Consider the following 24,365-nt stretch of genomic DNA (forward strand, 5'->3'; position numbering starts at 1 on the left):
AATTCTCATGCATTTGTACTTAATATTTTTGACATCATCAAATATCTGTTAAACTTGTATATTATGCTAATTTACAAGTCGGGGGAGATTGTTAGATATATTTGATAATGTCATGACTAATATGATTTATGTTTAGTTTTCAGATCTTACTTAAACATGACAAATCAGTACTTAACTGAAATCAACACTTATACTGAAATCAGAACTTAAGTCATCGGTACTTAAGGTTCAGGAGATATTTATCAGAAGATAATATCAGGACTTAAAGGAAACGTTCAGATAAGGAAGACGACTGATTAAAGGAAGAGAAGATCGAGACAAACGTAAGAAGAGATATGCATGAAGAAGGAATTCTATGAAGAATAGAATCAGGACTTAAAGGAAACGTTCAGATAAGGAAGACGGCTGATTAAAGTAAGAGAAGATCGAGACAAACGTAAGAAGAGATATGCATGAAGAAGGAATTCTATGAAGAATAGAATACTTGGAAGAAAAGATATCTGATTGATATATTTTAGGAAGCAGAATTATATTCCATATCAATTAGCGATTATCTTGTAACTGTGTAGTATATAAACACAGACAAAGGGTTTACACTATAAGTGTTATCATTATCGAGAATATTATTCATTGTAACCCTAGCAGCTCTCGTGATATTTGTTCGTCACTGAGAGAGGACACATCCGCATTGTAACAGAGTTTATTGATTTGAATAAAGTCTGTTTTTCTGTTACTTGTGTTATTAGAATTCGATTTGATTGTGCTATACACTGTATTCAACCCCCTTCTACAGTGTGTGTGACCTAACATGTTTTATGTTACTTGTGTTCTTTGAATTCGATTTGATTGTGCTATACACTGTATTCAACCCCCTTCTACTGTGTGTGTGACCTAACAATATGTATCTTTATAAATAATAATATAAATATTGTTGTTGACGGGATTCGAACCTGAGAACTTGTGTAGTGTAATTTTTTAGTATTTGGATTTAACGGCTTTGATTATTTGTCGAAGAAGATCCGACGGTTAAGATGGAAAAGAATAACTAAATTGAGGAAATAACCAAACTACAAATTATACCGCATTCCGGTTATTATAATATCATACATGAGTTGTTCCAAATGTTTAAGCTAAATTCATGAATAATCTATTAGCTAGTTTCAAACAATAGATAAAATAAATTATTGTGAAACGCCTGAACAAACACTCATTTTTCATAGTTTTATTTTATATATTGGGGCAATATACATACGATCTGAAGTTATAAATTGCAGTACTCCCTCCATCTTATAGATGTGTCATGTTTTGACTAGTCAACACTTAATTTATTTGAATTTTGACTGTAAATTATACTCAATATATAATTAAATAAATGTCAAAACTTATATCATTAGAAAATATATTTTATTCTCTTTAAAATGTATTTTTCAATTTATAAAAGTAATAGATAAATTTATCTTAATTATCGGTCAAAATATGGTCAACTTTACTATATAATACTTAAAAGAAGGTAATTTAGTAAAAAAAAAAAAAGATGGACAGACTAATAATAATGTGCATGGGCTATTTCATTGTGGGCTTAAGTGTAGCCCCAAGCTCATCAAATGGGCTACATGGGGTCCAAAATTCAGTCCAACGATATCTAGTGATTTGTGTTCCACGTGGCAGTATGTGACTCAAACTGGGTGAAAAGCACTAGTGTTGGCTCAACCACAACTAGCTCTGCAAGAACCATCTGCTCTGTGGTAGTAAGTGTTGATAGTATATTATGCATATACATATTCTGAGTTTTATCTGTTTCTCTCTGTTTAGTAGGTTTTATTGATTAACATTGTTTGTAGATTTACTTGGAGATGTTTATGTTTGTTGTTTGGTTAATTGTCTGTTTGAAATACATGAATTTGTTTGAGCAATTTAGTCCTCTAGAAAAGTTTTATTTTTATAAAGAAATCTTGTAAAGATAATATTACCTTGGGTCTTGGTGGCATTCTTCAGTCTGAATTTAGTTGAAATTGCTATCTTTTACGGGTTCCCATATTATTTTAAGAAGTAAATGCTTTGGAGTCTTTTGTAGTGTTATAGTCTCGACTTCAATACTCTGTTGCAGAATCGAGTTCGAATTGCCAGACTGGGAACAGTTTTGTTATAACTTTGAAGAAATTAATTATTCATTTATTAGCAGAATGCTTTAGGATGACTTCTTTGTAAAACAAACATACTGCTAGAGTTTTATGTAAATTAACGCATTGTCTAGTCTTAAATTGGGGGAGGGGTTGCCTTTTTTTGCCAATTTACCTTTCACTATAAATACCTAATGCCTCCTGTGAAGCTCTTTTCTCTATGTTAAATTAATATAGAACACATAATTACTATATATAGTATGCAATTGAATATGATTGCAGTGCGAACTGCGAACCTTGCGAAGAACTGTTTTTGCTCGAGCCTTCTATTTCACGACTGTTGTTTCTTGGGTTGTAGTTCAATTTGCCTGTGCATCAGTCATTTGGTTTTTGGTTATTTAATGTTTCCTATCTGCTGCTATATAGGTACTCTGGAACTTTTTTATTAAGATATGTGTCAGTCATTTTATTATTTGGAATCTGACGTAGAAATATTCTTTGTTTGGCAGTAAAACATATATCATGGATTGTCATACAGTTCCTCCGGCAAAAATTATATTTTTGTCAAGGTAATTTTTAACTTTTGGAGTGCATAAATCCAAAGAATTATGTCATCTATAGTGTATATGTTTCATGAATTTATCGATAGATTGTGTTTTAAATGGTGTACTTTATTCAGTATCTTAAAGAAGCACAATTTCCTTCTGCACTCTAATTTCGGTGGTTAATATTTTGTTCTTTATCGTATAGGACACTTATACTCTATTACTAATTTCCTCTGCCTGTAAAATTTCATTTTAAATAATTACATCGACTTTGCATGTTAAATTTTTTTGTGGAGAAACTGTTGAATTATGGTATGAATCTGTTTCCTTGAGTGCTTGGGGTTCTCCATGCATATTATGGGTTCAGTTGACTCGTGTACAATATAAATAGTCATCAGACTCTTTATGAGTAGAGAGATCATGAAGATTTAAGCAAAAAGAGAGAGGATGTATCTGGAGTTATAGAATTATGTTGGCTTCCAAACAAAAAATCTGTACTAAATTTCTACTTTGAGCTCTGTATACACAGGAAAAAATAATTCTCTTATTAATAATTATTCTATACATATTACTGGAGGCAATGTGATATAAATCTTCTTTAAGAGGCAATATGATCTTAATCTTCAGTAGGAAATATAAATTATAAGCTTTATGTCATCAATGTGGTTTTTATTATTTTCTATTTCACTTCATGCAGTCATTGTTCTAAAAAACGTGTACCATGGATTTTATGGCCATTGCGAAAGCTGGATCATGGATACATCGATAGACTTAAATATATGTGTTATAAATACCAGTATTCCAAAGGAAGACAGTCTATTCACCATATCTCTTGGCAAACATGCTGCACACAGTCTATTCCGGAAGAGGAATATTCATCTCCACAAGCTGCAAATAGTTCAAATCCGATGCATGTTGACGAGTTTGATATGGAAGAGGTTCTTTCACAACCACTAAGACGTGCTGAGGTGAGTACAATGTTAGCCTTCGTTACAAGTTTCTTAGAAGAAATGAAACTGATTATGCTTTGCTTTCTCTACGCCAACCTTAAATCCAGAGCTATAACACCCATGTGTATCATATCATCTTTCTCCCGCCTTTAAAGTTATTAAAGGTAAAAAGTGCAAAATTACTAGTCTTCTTAGGCATAAGAGACAAGTCAAGCCACATGACTGAAAGTAGACCCGGCCAAATGAGCGGTAGTGGTAGCCGTGAGTAGGCCAGCTGTGCCGGGTTGTGCCGAATCCGACATTTTTCAGCTCGTATACGGAACGCGGGGTTGGTGGGTTTGCGGTTTATATACAAATTTTTTCCATGATGATTTTTCAAGTGTTGGTCAATTGTACCGGTCCCCATTGTCTGAATAAAAGGGGCTTGTTGTCGACCATTTTGAATAAAAGCAAACAAAAAGTTTTAAATCGATTTTGATCTTCCAGTGCTTCTCTCGAAAAATAAGTCCAAATGTGTGTTAATGTCTCGTACTAGAACTACTTGCAAAATTGAAATATAAAACGATTAAATCGAATTTTTTAAAGGTAAAAGGAATATTTTAAAAAACATAAAAGCGAATGTTTCTATAAGTAACGAATATTTTTTTTTAAAAAAATATTTTTAAAAACATGAAAAAGAAATGTTTTTATAAATACCGAATATTTTTAAACAGTAAACAAAATTAAAAATGCAATAAAAATGAAATTAAAAACGATTTAAGTACCGGGTTCCATAAATCGAGGTGGTGGCACCGAGGTTGCTAGCTTGAACTTTAAGATGGTAGTGTGCCACTTCTTCCATTTTCTTTACCTTTCACCGCCGGAATTTTTAGTTAAGAGACTAAGGAGAGAGTGAGTGACTATTAAAAAAAAAATAGAGACAGTAAAGACGAGTGAGTGAGAATGCGAGAGGAGAGTGAGATTTGAAAAGAGATATTAGAGATTGGAAAAGCGAGAGAGTGAGAGTAGAGAGAGAGTCGAGAGTGAGAGACTATTTATTGGCAGACAGTCGACCATTGGAGACTTGAAGGGAGGTGGGAGACGTTGCTTGCAGTTGCCGGTGCAGCAGGTTTCCGTCGCTGTTGCAGGCTTGCAGACCGCTGCATGTCGACCGTTGTTGCTGAGCTGGCGAGTCACCACGTGCCAAACGAGACAGTCCGTGCTGGTTCTATGCGAGCTGGTGGGTTGGCGAGCTGGCGGGCCCGTTCTGGTTCCAAAAACGAGAACTCGTAAACGCCTCGTTATTTGTAACGGTTTGTGCCGGTTCGGACCCGGCCCGGTTCGAGCCGATTTCAGCAGTTTTTTTGGCAAGCTGAGGCGAGTCGGTTCCTGCCCTTCCGTCCCACTCGTTTGGCCATCTCTAACTGAAAGGGATGACTACATTTGAAAGTATGCATGCATACATATACACACTATATTTATAACACTTTCTATTAGGTTGGAAAAAATGGATTGAAAATATGTTAAGGAAACCTTAAGGTGAAAAAGAAGGATGGAATAGAGGAGCGTATGGAAAATGAGGGGTAATTTTCCTTTTATAAGGTTGGTTAAGGTGTGAGCATTTGAATTGGTGGCATTGACCTCTACTTTAGATTTGTGTGTATTGGATGGAGAATGGAATGAAAATTATATATAAATGCCCAAGTAGGCAAGTAGTTCAAAATTATGAATTCACTAAAAATGTCCTTTTCAACCGATCAGAGCATATAAGAAGTTTAACAAGCGGATATAATTTGGTTGGTTAACACCTTCCTAAAATGTTTGGTAGCACGAAAAGTAATATAACAAATATGGATTAATTTATTAAAGATTAATTCATTATGCATCACACAAAATTACAAACTCTATTTATTATAATGCAATTAGAAGCTATACAACTTACACTCAACTTCTTTCTAAACTCTAATATTCAAAGTTAAACTCTTCCAAATTTATAAATTATCACAAATCTATACTATTTACATTCAACTTCTTCCTAAACTCTTATTTTAGTTTTTAATCTTGGCATTTTTTTATTTATTATAAATTATTTTATGAAGTCAATTTTATCTTCAAACTAATTTTGGTAAACCGTAGAGCTTAACCCTAATTTAAACGTAGACCCTAAATTTAAACATTTTTTTATTAATTTAGTGTTCAATAATTCCCTATTTGGGTTTTAGAAATAATACAAAAATTATGGGCAAAACACCACATAAAGTAGTGTTTTCCCTAAAAAACTACTTCATCTACCGCTTTAGCCCATAAACTCGGCTTCAAGTAGCATTTTGAACCTACAAATTTAAAAAATAAAAAATAAAATTGGTGCAATATAGGGCCAACCTCCGAATACCTGAAATTTATTCATAGAAAACTTCAATAGCTAATTCCTGCTGTATGTCACATAAGGAACTGGTAGTTGATTATATTAGCCATTAAAACGTTGTGCTATAGTCGGGCTTCTATTATACCCTCTTATGTGGTATACCAAACGTCATTGAGCGTGGAAAAGATCTACAGGTGTAGGGAGTTACTGATGCAAGATCTAGATTGAAAGAACTAAAATTAATAAAGATAGTAAGTCAAGACGTTAAAAATATTGTGTAGATCAATTATAAAGACTTCTTTACAGCAGTAAAAAGAAAAGTTCATAGTTGCTAATTGAAGATTAATAATGAGAGGGAACATCTTTTTCAAAATTTATCAAATTACAAGTTTATCCTATATGTAATGATTAGATGTGTTTTTAAGGATAAAGGAGACTTGGGTCGCCTGGAAACTTTGTAAATATCAATTTGCAAACTTCCTAGACAAAATCTTAAAAAGAAAAAATCCTTATGATATGGTCCTGCCAATTAATGCTCAGATTAATAATGTACATCAAATATTACCATTACATATGTAAATAAATCTCAATTATGAGTAGAAAAGAATGTTTTTGTCATTGGCCGGGTTCCGAATCATTGATGTTCTTGCTTCATTCTCTGGACATGTCGTTCTTTTTTATTTTATTAAGTCTTTATCTGGCTAATGGATGGTTTGCATTTTTTTCTTAGTTTTGAGCTAATAATTCCAGATCCTAGCAGTTAAAATCATTGATGGCTGATTCGGAGAGAGCAAAGCTTATCTCTAAGCTAAGTGAAGCCAATCGAAATAATCGTTTTTTGAAGCGACAGGTATGCAATACCAACTAGTATAGTATCCTTGAATTTAAAGAGATTTGTTTGTATTTTAATATTTATACATTTTTTGAACCACAAAAGAATCTGATGAACTAGTTTAACTTAATATGTCCATGTGTCCAATCAGTCTCCACGACCCTCGTTCCCCTCCCATTCCAAACACCTACATTTCCTTCCTAGAATCAATTTGGCCAATACTAACAAGTAAATATGTTTTAATTCTATCAAGTAAATATGTTCACTTCTTCATGTTTGCTCTAATTCTGGGGAAAACAGAAACAACACATCTAGACAAGCTTTGTATGTCAGGGAAGAGGTAGATACAGCCTGAAAGGGGAATATTCCAGATTGTAAGGGCTCTCAGCCAAATGGATAGTTCAATGTCCTCATCAATTATATATTGCAGTCAACGAACCAGGATACCAATCCCTCAGATTGTAGCCTAGCAGATACCCCTCCCTCTTGGTAATTACAGGGTCAGGGATAGAACTTTAGTGGAGGTAGGATGTGTGAGTATTTATATTTCTGTAATTGACCATTACCGAAAAACAACAAAAGTATGCAATATATATGCAGAGATTACAGTGTCTTAAATTATGATCCTAAAGTTTGCAAGGTTGCAGATTTTTTGGTGTCAACGTTCTTCGGTCCATCACGGAATCTCGATATGTGTATCTGCAATCAAGTAACTGACCTTAAATATGGTCACTCTGACCCATTCCTTCTTTTTCCCTTTTTTAAAAAATTGAATGCAGTCGCCTAGAGGCAAATCCAAGTTTGCAAAGTTATCCTTTTTATTTAAGTAATTTTTTTATTTGATTGCAGAAGTACCCAAATATTGGGTTCTACTTACAGAACATGTATGGTATGAAATATATATACTAAATAATAAAAAGAAGAACTGGCATCTGATAATGGAATGCCAAAAAAACTAGGAGTAGGCAAAGAAGGGTTCCTAATCCTGTTTCACTTATGAAAAATTCAAAGCAGGTGCTAAAGTCTCATCTTGTTACATACAGTTGCAAGAAAAGGACAATGAATTGGTAAACTTCAAAAGGGATCTTGCTGCATTGGACTATGAAATTCAGGTTTGATACTGTCTGAGATTAATTCTATATTTATGTATCTATTATTACAACATATATACATATAACCTCTATGATAAATATTCCCACAGAATATGTCCTATCCCCGCCCAGTTTCTCCAAGTCCCAATGGTTTTAGAAATTATCTTGGAATCTTTAACATGCTAAAACATACTTCCCAGGATTTGTACTTTATTTTTAGGTTACTTGTACATTTAGGTCATGACCACATAATCTTTGATTGATGAAACTTAATGTAATTTTCTTCTGCTAATTAACTTAAAGGGTTTTTACATGCACCAACCATAAATATTGTGCTTATTTGGTTTGGAAGGAGCAGAAGTTTGAGTTGAATGAAAGTGAAGGTCATGAAAGGAGACGAGAGTGTCACAGTGAAGAAAATGATAGGTGGTCATTAAGAGATAATAATATATGTAAGTGTAAAAGCATCTCCAAAAGACTCTTTAGTGAATCCTTAGTGAAATATAGAATTGATCATTAATTTTTATTTAGAGTTCATCCCATACCATTGAAGCAAACCAAATGCAGCCTAACAAGTCTTCTCGAATCGTGAAGGAGGGCTATAGTAATGAAGAATAGATGTAGAACAGAACAACCAGTGTTGGGTAATAACTAACACTACGCGCAACAAGGGCATCAGGATTACACGAAGGCAAAACATCAAGATATAGTCAGTAACTGAATTGAAAAAGAGAGGAAAGAAGACTTAGCTCTAACAAAAGTTTTAACAAATATGAAAGAACCAATAATAGCTGAGTCGCCTAGCATTAGACTGTTCTTGAAGAGATTATTTCCCCACTTACGCCGTGTTGGGCTGCGGCAATATCACTTTCAGAATAAAACAACATAGAACACTCCGTTGACAGTCACGTAATGCTCAACAACGACCTGTACCTCAGTTCGCCCAGAATACCTATGCAAAGATATGTATAATGTGGTGGAGAAAAAGAGAGAAAAAGCATCTAGGGTTTTCACAAGTCTGTGATGTGAGTATATATTTCTGAAACGTTCAGTTCTGTATATAACACATAACAAAACGTAACTGAAAATATTCATTAATTAAAATAAATATTCTGACTTAATATCCATTTAATAGAATATATCTCAGAATCGGAAACGTAAAAGTCAGTATCAGTGTTTGTCAAATCCTGATACAGATCGCTCAGCCCATCAATATTTATCAACAGCAAATCATGATCCAGGCATCAGGATTTATTCAACCTCAGCAAATCCTGATCCAGGCGTCGGGATTTATTCAAATCAGTATTTATTCCAGCCATATCCGAGTTTGTAAATCTTGATCAACAAATACTGATATTCCCTTTTACACGGACTCAATATTCATATTAAAACAATATACAATATACTCGGCATCTCCTGATCCAGGCGTTAGGATTCATCCAAATCAGTATTTATTCCAGCAATATCAGAGTTTGTAAATCCTGATCAACAAATACGTATATTCCCAGTTACACAGACTCAATATTCATATCAACTCCAAATCCAGACGTTAGGATTTATTCAAATCAGTATTTATTCCAGCCATCTCAGAGTTTGTAAATCTTGATCAACATATACGGATATTCCCTGTTACTCAGACTCAATATTTATAATAAAACAATATACTCAGCAAATCATGATCCAGGCATCAGGATTTATTCAAATCAGTGCATATCAGAGTTTGTAAATCCTGATCAACAAATACTAATATTCCCATATACTAAGTCAGTAATTAGTTTAATTAAACAAGCAGTAAAATTCATCGCCTAGGTCGCCTCGCGTACTTGACTCGTGTCGTGTCGTGTCAAGACGGCACACAATTACACCATGCACACCCACATGCCTTAGTAGTTGTACACTGCCTTAGTAGTTGTACACTGCACTTGCACATGGTACTAAATAAAGTACTCAAACTCTCTTTACCTTATCAACACTAACATTTTCAAGTTACAAACTTCAACTCAATTTCTATATGGATTAGACTAAGAAAATGACTTCGATCTAATCATGAAAGTTTAAGTCCTCGTTATAAGGAATAACCTCCAACAATTAGGAAATTACATCAAGAACATATCTAAAACATGCCTCAGACTTTCCATTTTCCAACAACCAGTTCAGAATTGTAACTAGCAAGAACCTTGGACAATGCTTAGCTACAAATTTGATAGCAAGATTTGATATAAATTTTGTTATGCATAGTTTTCTGACATTTTTACATGAAACGACATCAACATACTATGTTCTTTAAAGCGAATTTGCTCAAATGTGTCCAAGTGTTTAAAGAAACTTATTTTACTGAATACACACGTGGACACATGCATGTTCGACAATTCTACCATATATGTGGATTGTACTGAACTTGATTTCTCTTTTCCAAACCCACATGCTAGAAGAAATTTGTTCATATTTACTATCAAGTATCAAGTAGTTAAAGTGTACTAGTTTTAGTTAAAATTCTGAAATATATTATTTTATAAATGAGATATAATTGGTTTTCATTGATGCAGACATTAGTGCCATTGGCCGAAGAAATTTCCAAATCTCCCATTCCACAAGGTTCAAGAAAGATTAACGGAAAATACATTCAGTCTCACCTAGTCTTACAGTTACGAGGTACAATAACTTATGCTTTTTAAAATTGCTAGATTTTTGTTTATTTGCTTGTTCGAACCTTTGTGGCTGACTCTAGGCCTTTATTTTCATAATAAGGTAAGCTTTCAAAGTTCTTTCCCTTTTCTTCCTCTAATGAGATTCGAAACCTAAACCTCTTGTTACTATGAGATAACGGTATCTAATATGCTACAGTGGTAGAGTCTAGCTTATTTCTTCAGCCGAGTGTGCTTAATTTCGCCGTTGGTCATAAATTATAAGGAGTATTGAATATATTGAAGTGTACTAAAGATTGTACGACAACAATAGACTATGTAGTTGCTATCTGTAAAGTTAATAATATAGAATTATAATGCATTTTCTTTTTTCCTTGGTCATAATGGAAGATAGTTCTGTTCTTTAGCTGCCCATGTAATTCTCCTTATTTTATATTTTGATAAGGTGATTTGCTAGTTGAATTTCTATAATTTATAATATGATCTTTTATTTATTTAATTTGTTGGACGAGAAGCTAGTAAGGTCTGAGGGTGCATACTTCGATTTCAATGCACTTGTGGTTTTGTTTGCCTCTGATGTGACTTATAAATCGCCTAAACCTTTTTTTGTTTGATAAGATGTGTCACATTAATCTTGTTGCCTGCTCTTATTCAACTATTGATTTTCCCTCTTTAACTAGAGGTTTTTAGCCTCTAATTAGTAAGGCATATTTAGATATTAGGTTTCAGGCAGGCAGCATCTGTGAATGTTTTTATCATGTTACTTGGAACATCAATTGTTGTGATTAAAAGTTTATATGCAACTTTTAGATGGAAATGATACTGATAGGCACAAAACACGCACTAATAATTCACGTAAGTATACGCGTTCGCAAGTAATATAGAGTAATTTCTAGTTCGTTCCACAGAGACTCAGACTAATTATGTTCAATTAACACTTACTAACCAATTTATGATTATTTCTCAATGTCAAGACAATAACACTTAGATTTGATTAACTAATTATTAACTATAATTAACTACGAGAATTAACACTTAATTGATACTTGAATTAACAATATTAAACACACATGAGAGCATAACTTCATTACTACTTCCTTCAATAATTATTGTTATTACCCTTAACATGTAACGATGATGATATTAATCAAACACGAAACTGATAAAAGCCAACTTTCGTTGTACCAATATTATTCTACCAAACATCCAAAATTAAGATATAAGTTGAATATGCATGAATTATGTTGAGACCCTATATGTCTACAGAATTTGACAACATAACGATTTAATCACAAGTTATTCCTTATGATTACACAGGGCAAGTAAAACGGTTAGAGTTACCCACTAATCATGTATACACATACATGAACCTATGCTAGCATGACAAGTTCTAAACCTCAAGATCCACTGTCGCTTCACAAGAGATTAACACTCTATCTTATATGTTCGCGACGCACATAAGACGAATAAGCGCAACCTATGCTAGATATCATACAACATCACACACTAAGGTATTAAACAACTAACTAAAGAATTCCATAGTAAATCCGTTACAAACCCATGATCACGATTAGCCCATGATAGAACTCATCGTCACCATGGGTTCATATGAAAACATGATAATAACACACAAGATAAACTAATAAAAATACTTATTAAAACCAGAGTACGTCACAAGAGTAATAAGGTTCAAAGTAAAGAAAACTAGCATCCACTGATACAACGAATAAAAGAATCACAAGAAAACGTATGCTTCCACTTCTTCGTTGCGATGTGCTAAAACGGTGTTCTTCCTTCTGTCCTTGCTCCTTGATTGATACCACGATTCATATGTGAAATGTCTCTGAAACTACTTATATAGAAGCCCCACAAGACCCAGCCATCTCAGAAGTCAGAAGTCCAACAGAATAAGAACTCTAAAAATCAGTATTAAAAATTACGCCCCTGAGCGGCCGCCCAGCAATCCGGAGCGGGCGCCCAGCTTCCTGAGCGGCCGCCCAGCTAGGCTGAGCGGGCGCCTAGCTGCTTACTGGAAAATTCTTCAATCTGCTCCCGTTTTCTGCCGCGTTCTGCTCCTAACTTCCCACATCCAATGCCAAGCACTCCCCTAGGCTTATTCCTAATGAAATCTCCCCACAAACGCAAGTTATACCCTGAAATGCACAAACACTAGAAAAACACATCAAATAAACAAAATACTTGATTTCAAGACATCAATTCAAGCCATTATAAGACGTTCTAAGTGGTATAAAATGCCACTTATCACACCCCCAAACTTAAATCGATGCTTGTCCTCAAGCGTCACAGACTCAAAAACAAAACAAAAACATGCATGAATGCAATCTACATGAAATGCAGCGATCCCCCTTACAATGACTAAACCAACCAACTCATGACACCTCAACAAATGCAATTAGGCGGATAAAGATCAATCAAATCATGCACACTAACATACAACTAGAAACGTGGTGTGTGCGGATGCTTAACAGATATGCTTCAAAACTAGATCAATTATCATAACTCGACTATCCTCAAGGCAATCACATGATTATACGAAGAATAAATCTTAGGCACAAAATGACTTATAACACTTCAAGATTACTGGAGCTTATTACGGAATCATGCTTTTATTCGATACAACAACAAATGCTTATTTGACCGTGCAATGAGTGAGGTCCACAAAAGACTTATGCAATGACATCCATTTAGCAAGCGTTAGGTTAGTGGATCCCAGACTATAAAAGCCTTAGGTCACTAGGCACAAAGTCCCCTAATAACTTAATAACTCGAATACCAAAGAGCCCACTCGTGATCAATTAAGCATTAACTCTTTTTACCTTTTTTTTCTAATTTTTTTTTCTATTTTTTTTTATCTTTTTATTTTTTATTTTCTTTTTTCTGAGCAAGTGCGTTTCGCTCCATCTTGCTCAACCCTAGATTACTCGCATAAAAATACGAGCCGACTACTAGCCATTTGACGCCTAACCACAATTAGCAATGAATTCCAATTTTTACTCCATTTTTTTTTCTTTTCATGCCTTTTATCATTAAGAGCATATTATAAATTCTAAGCATAATCAATAGATTAACCTCAAAAACCATTAAACCATGACAACCATCTAGTCCTTAAGCATACTCTAAGACTTAGTGAAATTACAAGTGTTTCTAGCATGCATGTTAACCTACAAGACTCAATCATCACTCTAACGTTATCACTACACTTGCGTCAATATCACAAATCAATCGGTAAAGCAACGCAAAAGGGATCATGGTATATGCATGAGCTAAATGACATGATAAATAAAGCTATAAAATAAAATAAAAAAACTATATATGGCTAAAATATGCAATTATATGAACTAAACTATCATGAATATGCAACTACATGACACACACACAAAAATATTCCTTAACTACCACTCCCAAACTTAAAATCTTCACTGTCCCCAGTGAAGGTAATAGAAAGGAACACAGGGTATACCTACTCGGAGAAATCATCATCATCACCCTCAGAGGGTGGAGTATCAGGAGGCGGATAAGCAGAGTCCTCACCAAAAACGGGCCACTGGATGTCAGCTCCAAGGCCTCTGAAAGCAGTCCAAGCGCAAGGGTGAGCTCCTGAGCAAACCTACTCTGTGACTCATAAATCGCATCCATCCTCCTTGACAGCCTCCTATGCTGGGCATCAGCCATCCCAGCACCTTCCTGAGCTCTAGAAGAGCCTGCCTCATCACGACCCTGACTGGGCCTAGCCATGGTAGCGCCAGCTGCTGGACGTCCTCCTAGAAGACGATAACCCAACCCATGCTCCTCGGGCTCTCCACCCGTCCACTCCTGCATCGCATTCAGAGTCGCTGAGTCAATAGGAGCGGCCGACATCTGCAGCTGCTCGTAAGAAGGCCAATGGACTCCCACTGCTCTGCACAGCTTCGTGACAGTAGATGCATAAGGGATGTTCATGTGCTTTGCTCCCCTCAAAAAATTCAAAATCCCTTGGTAGATAAACTCACCAAGGTCCACAAAATACTCCTCATTCAAGATCCCCCATAACAACCTTGCTCTCTCGACTGTAACCTCATGTGCATGTGAAGTAGGCAAAATATTAGCACAAATAAAGGCATTCCATGCACGGGCATACCTATTCATCGCAATCGCCGGAGAAAAACGATACTCGTTAGATCCAGTCTTGAACCTCCACACCGTGCCCGGCTGACAGAGAGTAGCACAAATCAAATCCAAATCAAAGTCCTCGGGGGTTTTCTCATTCCAATTCTCCTCCGTGGGCTTCCGCTGTCGCTGTCCAATCACACGGCGAATCGCCTCCGGATGATAATCCACAGTAAGCCCACGAACAACAGTAAACCCATTCTTTTTAGCCTTTGCGTTCGCATAAAACTCGCGAACCACGCTCATCGGAACCGCCTCCGGCGACTCACAAAAGAAATCCACCCCTTTTCAGCAATCATCGACAACAACTCACCATCCCTCCCCGAAAATTAAGAATCCCCTCTCCTTCAAAATCGGCTTAGCCAGAAGCCTAGTATACTCCTCCTCAGCAGCCCTATCAAACAAACGAGATCTCGCAGCAGTTCCCCTTGAAGAATCAGCAGTAGGAACGGTGCTGCTGCTATCAATAGTTCGGGATCTTTTAGGTGCCATTGAATTGAGAAAAAGTGTTTAAGAGTTGTGTTTTGAGTGTAGGATAGAATTTTGAAGTTGAAAGTATATGGGAGTGTATATGGAGGAGTTGTGTGTATATATAGGCTAGGAACTATGGTTAAACTTTGAATAGGAGTGGGGTTTGAGGGAGATAAAACGTGGGTAGTGGAAAAGAAATCGTGGGTTGAGGGTTTATATTTTGATTTTGTGTTTTTCTAATTTTTTTGGATTTTTTAGAAGACAATTTTTTTTTCTAAAAGTCGGGTCCTGAGCGGCCGCTCAGCAAAGCTGCGCGGGCGCCCAACATCCTGAGCGGCTGCCCAGCAAAGCTGCGCGGGCGCCCAGAGGGTCTCTGGAAATTTTTTTTCTTGCCCAAATTTTTCTGATTTTTTTGTGGTTTTGGATAGGTTACTAACTTCTAAGGGTTCCTATAGTCACAAATCTTGGGTTGCCTCCCAAGAAGCGCTTCTTTTACGTCATTAGCTTGACGTAGAGTACTCCGATCAAGTTGACAATAAAACGACACTAACCACTTCCCGGGTTGTCGTGTCCCCATAGTAATGTTTCAATCGCTGACCATTAACCTTGAATGCTTGGCCCGGATCATTCTCAAAAATCTCCACCGCTCCATGTGGAAACACAGTTTTGACAATAAAAGGTCCAGACCACCTTGATTTCAACTTTCCAGGAAAAAGTCGGAGACGAGAGTTGAATAAAAGAACTTGTTGTCCCGGCACGAATGACTTAAGAGATAGCTTCCTGTCGTGCCACCTTATCACTTTTTCCTTGTACATTTTGTTGTTCTCATACGCTTAAAGTCGAAATTCATCAAGTTCATTTAACTGAAGCATTCGCTTCTTCCCAGCTGCATCTAGATCAAGGTTCAACTTCTTCAACGCCTAATAAGCCTTATGCTCAAGCTCCGCAAGTAAATGACATCACTTACCAAAAACATGTTGAAACGGGGACATCCCAAGTGGAGTCTTGTATGCTGTTCTATAAGCCCAAACAGCTTCATCGAGCTTTAAAGACCAATCCTTCCTTGACGGACAAACAACTTTCTCTAGAATGCGCTTGATCTCTCTATTAGACACTTCAACTTGACCATTCGTTTGCGGATGATAGGCAGTAGCAACACGATGATTCACATTGTAGCGTTGCATCATAGAAGTGAACTTACGATTGCAGAAACGCGACCCTTCATCACTTATGATTACTTGTGGCATTCCAAACCTTGTGAAAATCTGCTTACGAAGAAAATTCAACACTACCTTTGCATCATTCGTCGGTAGAGCCTTGACTTCTACCCATTTTGAAAGATAATCGACTACCAGCAAGATGTACTGATTATTGCAGGACGAGACAAATGGTCCCATTAAATCGATTCCCCAAACATCAAAGACCTCGACTTCAAGCATCACATTTAAGGGCATCTCATCCTTCCTCGTAAGATTCCCCACTCTTTGACAACGATCACACCTTAAAACGAACTGATGTGCATCCTTAAACAAAGTAGGCCAGAAAAAACCTGCTTGCAGAATACGAGCTGCTGTCTTTTCACCACCATAATGTCCACCATAAACTGTGGAATGGCAGTCTCGAAATATCCCCTCCGTCTCACAGAATGGGATACATCTCCTGATGATCTGGTCAGCTGTCATGTACCACTTCACCTCATGCAGAAACTTCTTCTTTTGAACTGCATTCATATTAGGAGGCATTATATTGCTGACAAAATAGTTCACAATATCGGCGAACCATGGTTCTTCCTCCTGAACTGCGAACAACTGCTCATCCGGAAAAGATTCGTTGATCAATGTCGTATCATGTGAAGTAGAATCGGGATTCTCCAATCTAGAGAGATGGTCAGCTACTTGATTCTCAGTACCTTTTCGATCTTTGATTCCAAACTCAAATTCCTGTAGCAAGAGCACCCAACGAATAAGTTTAGGCTTCGAATCCTTCTTTGAGACTAGATAGCGAATGACAACATGATCAGTGAATACTGTCACCTTGGTCCCAAACAGATAAGATCGAAATTTTTCAAAACCAAAGACAATAGCCAAGAGCTCATTCTCAGTAGTGGTGTAGTTCATTTGAGCTCCATTTAGAGTCTTACTAGCATAGTAGATAACATGAAAAAGATTATTCTTGCGCTGCCCAAGAACTGCTCCTACTGCATAATCACTCGCATCACACATCATCTCAAAAGGTTCTTTCCAATCAGGTGCCGTAATAACTGGTGCAGTTATCAAAATCTTCTTGAGAGTCTCGAATGCCGCCAAGCATTCATCATCAAATTTGAAAGGCACATCTTTCTCGAGCAAGTTGCACAATGGCTTAGATATCTTCGAGAAGTCCTTGATGAAACGCCAATAAAAACCCGCATGACCAAGAAAACTACGGATTCCTTTCACAAAAATAGGTGGTGGAAGATTTTCAATGACTCCTACCTTGGCTTTGTCCACCTCAAGACCCTTGCTAGAGACCTTATGCCCAAGAATAATGCCTTCACGCACCATAAAGTGACATTTTTTCCAATTGAGCACCAAATTAGTTTCCACACACCTTTTGAGCACCGAACGAAGATTATTCAAACATTCATCATACGAATTTCCAAAGACGGAGAAGTCGTCCATGAACACTTCGACATTGTTTCCAATCATATTAGAGAATATAGCCATCATACATCTCTGAAAAGTGGCTGGTGCACCACATAAGCCAAACGATACTCTGCGAAAAGCAAACGTGCCGAATGGACCAGTGAAGGTAGTCTTTTCTTGATCTTCTGGTGCAATGCAAATCTGATTATACCCCGAATAGCCATCCAGAAGACAATAATACTCATGACCAGCCAACCTGTCAACCATCTAATTAATAAATTGAAGAGGGAAGTGATCCTTCCTTGTGGCTTTGTTCAACTTTCTGTAATCCATGCAAACCCTCCATCCTGTGACTGTTCGAGTGGGGATGAGCTCGTTCTTCTCATTTGCTACCACAATTATACCTCCTTTCTTAGGTACACATTGCACGGGGCTCACCCAAAAACTGTCAGAAATAGGATATCTAATTCGTGCATCCAGCCACTTCAGAATTTTTTTCTTCACCACTTCTTTCATGATAGGATTAAGTCGTCGCTGTTGCTCAACAGTCAGCTTACTACCCTCCTCTAGCAGAATTTTATGCACGCAGTACGAAGGGCTGATCCCTTTGATATCTGTTATAGTCCATCCGATAGCCGATTTGAATTCTCTCAAGATCCTCAAGAGCTTGTCCTCCTCACTACCTGAAAGGTCAGATGCAATAATAACAGGTAAAGTAGATGCATCACCTAAAAAAGCATACCTCAAGTGTTCAGGCAATGGTTTAAGCTCCAAAGTAGGTGCTTCCTAAATAGATGGTTTGAGCTTTCATTCAGCATTCTTGAGATCAAAAGTACCAAGAGATTCAAATGGCATGTCTAGCTTTCGCCTCCAAGGAGAAGCATTTAGATATTGTAGTTGCTCATTGCCATCCTCATCGTCACTATCAAACTCCCCCATTAAGGCTTTCCCTAAAGCGTCAGACATTAGCATATGATCAAGTTCTGAAGTTACCGCAAAATCAATCAAATCCACCTTTAAGCACTCCTCGTCTTCTGTAGGGAATTTCATCGCCTTGAATACATTGAATGTCACATCCTGATCCCGCACCCTCATAGTAAGTTCACCTTTATGCACATCTATCAAGGTACGACCTGTAGCCAAGAAAGGTCTTCCCAAGATTATGAGAATCTTCTTATCTTCCTCGAAATCCAAAATGACAAAGTCTGCAGGGAAGAAGAGCTTATCCACCTTTACTAACACATCTTCCACTATGCCTCGTGGGTATATAATAGAACGATCAGCCAATTGTAGAGACATATAGGTGGGTTTTGGATCAGGCAAATTCAACTTTTTGAAGATAGACAATGACATTAGATTGATGCTTGCTCCCAAATCGCACAGGCATTTGTCAAAAGACAACTTGCCAATGGTGCAAGGAATGGTGAAGCTACCTGGATCTTTAAGCTTTGGAGGTAGTTTTTGTTGCAGCACAACACTGCACTCTTCCGTTAAAGCAACGGTCTCAAGGTCATCCAGTTTCACCTTCCTTGAAAGAATACTCTTCATGAATTTTGCATAACTAGGCATTTGCTCCAGAGCCTCAGCGAAAGGTATGTTAATGTGAAGTTTCTTGAACATCTCCAGAAACTTACCGAACTGCTTATCCAGCTTTTGTTGTTGCAATCTCTTAGGGAAAGGTGGTGGAGGATAGAGTTGTTTCTCCCCTGTATTACCCTTAGGCAGAGTGTGTTCAATAGTAGTCTTCCTTGGTTCCGCCGCTTTCTCCTTTTGCTTCTCTTCTTCATCAACAACTTCAGCTTCTCCATCTTTCGCTTTGTTAGCATCAGCAACTTTTCCAGTCCTTAAGGTAATAGCTTTGACTTGCTCTTTAGCTTCCTTCCTGCCTGGCACTTCAGTATCGTTGGGAAGTGTGCCAGGTTGACGGTTGAGCACTGCATTGGCTATTTGACCAATTTGATTTTCCAAGGTCTTGATAGAAACAGCCTGACTTTTGCACAACAGCTTGAGCTCCTCGAAATCAACACTAGAAGGTGGAGCAGCACCTCCTTGTTGAGGATATGATTGCCTTTGAGCGTAATGCTGTGGTTGCTGGAATCAAGGTGGATTAAACTATTTACTTACGCCTTGCTGATATGATTGTTGAATAGCATTCTGATTATTTCTCCAGCTGAAATTGGGATGATTTCTGTTGTTAGGATGATAAGTAGCTGGCACAGGCTGCTGCGGTCACTGATAATTGTTCACATACTGAACAGATTCATTCACAAGAGAACACTGATCCGTAGCATGAGAACCTCACAAAGCTCACATACCATAGCTATCGGATTGACTCCATAGGTGGCTAAAGAATCGACCTTCAAAGACGGCGCTTGGAGCTGCGCTGCAATAGCTATAGCTGCATCAAACTTCCAGAATACCTGCTACCTTCCCAGGCATCATCCTTTAAGTTGGGTTTTGATGCTCATTTGCAGTCATAGTTTCAATAAGATTATAAGTCTCAGTATAGCTTTTGGCCCACAAGGCGCCTCTAGCTGCTGCATCGAGCATGGACCGAGATTGGGCCCCCAAACCATTATAGAAACCAGTGATCACCATCCAGTCAGGCATACCATGATGTGGACACTTTCTCAACATCTCCTTGTAGCGCTCCCAAGCTTCGCACATAGATTCTGTTGGTTGCTGCGCAAACTGAGTAAGAGCACTCCTCATAGCTGCAATCTTCGCCATTGGATATAACTTCACTAGAAACTTTTGCGCAAGATCTTGCCAAGTAGTGATGGACCCAGCTGGTTCAGAATGTAACCAATCCTTAGCTTCATCCCTCAGAGAGAATGGGAAAAGCCTCAGCTTGATAGCCTCATCAGTCACACCATTATATTTGAAAGTACTACAGATCTCGACAAAATTCCTGATGTGCATGTTGGGGTCTTCAGTCGCAGCATCTCCGAAAGAAACAGAATTCTGCACCATCTGAATAGTGCCCGGCTTGATTTCAAAAGTGTTGGCCTGAATAACCGGATGAAGGATGCTTGATTGAATGTCATCAATTTTAGGCCGAGAAAAGTCCATAAGAGCTGGATCTGCCGGAACTATACGATCACCCATGATTATTGGTTTTTTCTGCTCACTCCCTTTATCCGAATCTTCAAAATCTATCTTCTCCGGAATATCAAGAACTGAGTCTGTCTCCTCAGCCGTATCTAAAGTCCTCTTGCGAGTACGAGAACGTGTTTGCATAAATGCTCGCTAAAGTACCTGAAACACAACTGGAAACAATAAGTAACACGTCTTAATTAATGAGTCCTAATGACCACTGATGTTAAGTACATAAACTAAACAAATACACCGAGTCCCCGGCAGCGGCGCCAAAAACTTCTTAGGCACAAAACACGCGCTAATAATTCACGCAAATATACGCGTTCGCAAGTAATATAGAATAATTTCTAGTTCGTTCCCACAGAGACTCAGACTAATTATGTTTAATTAACACTTACTCACCAATGTATGATTACTTCTCAATGTCAAGACAATAACACTTAGATTTGAATAACTAATTATTAACTATAATTAACTACGAGAATTAACACTTAATTGATACTTGAATTAACAATATTAAACACACATGAGAGCATAACTTCATTATTACTTCCTTCAATAATTATTGTTATTACCCTTAACATGTAACGATGATGATATTAATCGAACAACACGAAACTGATAAAAGCCAACTTTCGTTGTACCAATATTATTCTACCAAACATCCACAATTAAGATAGAAGTTGAATAGGCATCAATTATGTTGAGACCCTATATGTCTACAGAATTTGACAACATAACGATTTAAGCACAAGTTATTCCTTATGATTACACAGGGCAAGTAAAACGGTTAGAGTTACCCACTAATCATGCATACACATATATGAACCTATGCTAGCATGGCAAGTTCTAAAGCTCAAGATCCACTGTTGCTTCACAAGAGATTAACACCCTATCTTATATGTTCGCGACGCACATAAGACGAATAAGCGCAACCTATGCTAGATATCATACAATCATTACACACTACGGTATTAAACAACTAACTAAAGAATTCCACAGTAAATCCGTTACGACCCCATGATCGCGATTAGCCCATGATAGAACTCATCGTCACCATTGGTTCATATGAAAACATGATAATAACACACAAGATAAACTAATAAAAATACTTATTAAAACGAGAGGACGTCACAAGAATAATAAGGTTCAAAGTAAAGAAAACTAGCATCCACTGATACAACGAATAAAAGAATCACAAGAAAACGTATGCTTCCTCTTATTCGTTGCGATGTGCTAAAACGGTCTTCTTCCTTCTCTCCGTGCTCCTTGATTGATACCACGATTCATATGTGAAACGTCTCTGAAACTACTTATATAGAAGCCCCATAAGACCCAGCCATCTGAGAAGTCAGAAGTCCAACAGAATAAGAACTCTAAAAATCAGTATTAAAAATTACGCCCCTGAGCGGGCGCCCAGCTTCCTGAGCGGCGCCGGTTGAGCGGGCGCCCAGCTGCTCACTGAAAAATTCTTCAATCTGCTCCCGTTTTCTGTTGCGTTCTGCTCCTAACTTCCCACATTCAATGCCAAGCACTCCCCAAGGCTTATTCCTAATGAAATCTCCCCACAAACGCAAGTTATACCCTGAAATGCACAAACACTAGAAAAACGCATCAAATACACAAAATACTTGATTTCAAGACATCAAGCCATTATAAGACGTTCTAAGTGGTATAAAATGCCACTTATCAGATACTCGCTGACTGTCTTTCTGTTTGATTTTTTAAAGCTGTAAACAAGAAAATGAAGCAACAAATAACAGGTGTGGATGATGTACAATCAAAAGAGGTGCATTTGTTTTGGAGTGGCATGGCAGAGGTGAGTTAGTAAGTGCAGTTTATAAACTTTTAGCAACCTATCTATAAATCTTGGTTTTTTGTTGATGTAAATTATGTAGATGTAAAGTGCTGACAGTTCAGCATTTGTTCCAACTGTTCCGTCTATTTTCTGGATGAACTGCTTAATAGATCTTGTTTATTACACTAGTGTTCATATTTTCTCCAAAACTTCTACTGGTTCAACAGAGCATGAAAAACTACACTACTCCATTCAATGGTATAAACAAGATATGGGGATATCCGAGTGCTCCATGCTCTTTTCTCGTACATTTGTACATAATATAATGAAGTATCCTCTTTGGTGCCAGAGTGTTCAAGTTATGGGCAGTTTTGATGGTTGGAGTCAAGGAGAGCACTTGTCACCCGAGTTTACTGGCTCATACATGAAGTTTCAGACAACATTGATGCTAAGACCTGGGAGGTAACTTCTGCTAAAACCAAGAATCTCTTTACTAGTGTATGCTTATAAGCTATTAACCAGTCGATCCCGCTGTTGTAATGGAATGAAGGTATGAAATCAAATTCTTGGTGGATGGAGAATGGTACTTATCACCAGAATTCCCTACTGTGGGTGTGGGTTCACTAGAAAACAACCTGTTGATTGTACAATAATTTACAATTGCTGGAGGCTGGAGCCATCATATCAAGAGATGCTTGAAAATTCATAACCTTTTGTGTTTCATCAGGGGTAAAAGACTTTAAATGCGCCCTACTAATTAATCAGTAGTGTATCCATAACTAGGTTGTATCAATCCTACATGGGATTTTCATTTATTATTTAAATATATATAGAGTGAGTTAGTGTCTTCCGTTAATGGTGTTATATGAATATTGGAGTCCTAGGGACCTCATTACTTGTTTCGATTGAAGTGTGCCGATACATTATTGAGCAGAATCTATAATTTTGGTAGAGATTGAAACTCCTGGTCTTGTAAGGCTTAAAATAGAAGAATCATATTCTGGGTACGTACTGTGTACTGAGGAATAAAATTAGAATCTTTTGAGGGAAGCTATGGCTAGCTGTTTCAGATGTCAGATACCTAATTAAGTTCATAAGCATTTAATGAGTGGTGCTTAATAACTCTTACTGCATGAGTATCGGAAACCATGTCATTGGCTGCAAACAAAAGATTAAACATACTGTCATCTGATTACTCTTGGTAATCTTATCTTAATAGCATTTTTTGTCGCTCAGCGTTAGTTGTTGGGCTTATTTTTCATTCATACAGTCGCATTGATCCTAAGATCAGTCAGTCATTGAAGAAGTTTGAAAAATGTAAACATATACAAAAACAGCTAGTTTGCTGCTAAAGTTTCTCTATACACACATATATACACACACACACACACACACACACACACATATATATATATATATATATATATACTTTCCATTAGACCATCACACCATGCAACTTCTCCGAGTGTTCTATCTCCTTACGGTGGTATCAGTTTACAAGCAATTATATTTTTTTATTCTGATCAACCTTGTTATCGACAAGAAATGATTCTCAGAATTATTTCGGAGAAATTAATGCTGCTTGGTAAGAACCAAAAAGAAAAGAAAATTAGCGAAGAAAGAAACACAATTAACAGAAGTGCAGTCCACGGGAAGAGAAATCAGTTCTTGATCATTGT

The 24,365-nt window shown here is 37.1% G+C and overlaps 1 protein-coding gene and 1 non-coding gene across 4 annotated transcripts; both read left to right on the forward strand.

Annotated features, from left to right (window-relative positions):
• The first annotated feature begins 1,613 nt into the window (after positions 1-1,613).
• On the forward strand, positions 1,614-23,542 carry LOC141719889 (protein PTST, chloroplastic). 3 transcript variants are annotated; one of them, XM_074522250.1, is made up of 9 exons: positions 1,614-1,748; positions 2,630-2,689; positions 3,363-3,633; positions 6,717-6,809; positions 7,835-7,903; positions 10,429-10,534; positions 22,619-22,707; positions 23,036-23,148; positions 23,237-23,542. In XM_074522250.1, the coding sequence occupies exons 2-9, from the start codon at positions 2,643-2,645 to the stop codon at positions 23,337-23,339; spliced, it is 891 nt and encodes a 296-aa protein (XP_074378351.1). In that variant the 5' UTR covers positions 1,614-1,748; positions 2,630-2,642; the 3' UTR covers positions 23,340-23,542. The 3 variants fall into 3 exon arrangements, with proteins under 3 accessions (XP_074378351.1, XP_074378353.1, XP_074378352.1); XM_074522252.1 differs by having other exon boundaries at positions 6,720-6,809; XM_074522251.1 differs by lacking the exon at positions 1,614-1,748 and adding an exon at positions 1,800-2,546.
• Positions 20,398-20,504, forward strand: LOC141722686 (small nucleolar RNA R71). Its single transcript, XR_012575692.1, has one exon. It is a non-coding gene; the product is annotated as a small nucleolar RNA R71 (small nucleolar RNA).
• Positions 23,543-24,365: the final 823 nt, after the last annotated feature.

This window comes from Apium graveolens, chromosome 4 (genome assembly GCF_009905375.1).
Source record: "Apium graveolens cultivar Ventura chromosome 4, ASM990537v1, whole genome shotgun sequence".
In the NCBI taxonomy this organism is placed as follows: domain Eukaryota; kingdom Viridiplantae; phylum Streptophyta; class Magnoliopsida; order Apiales; family Apiaceae; genus Apium; species Apium graveolens.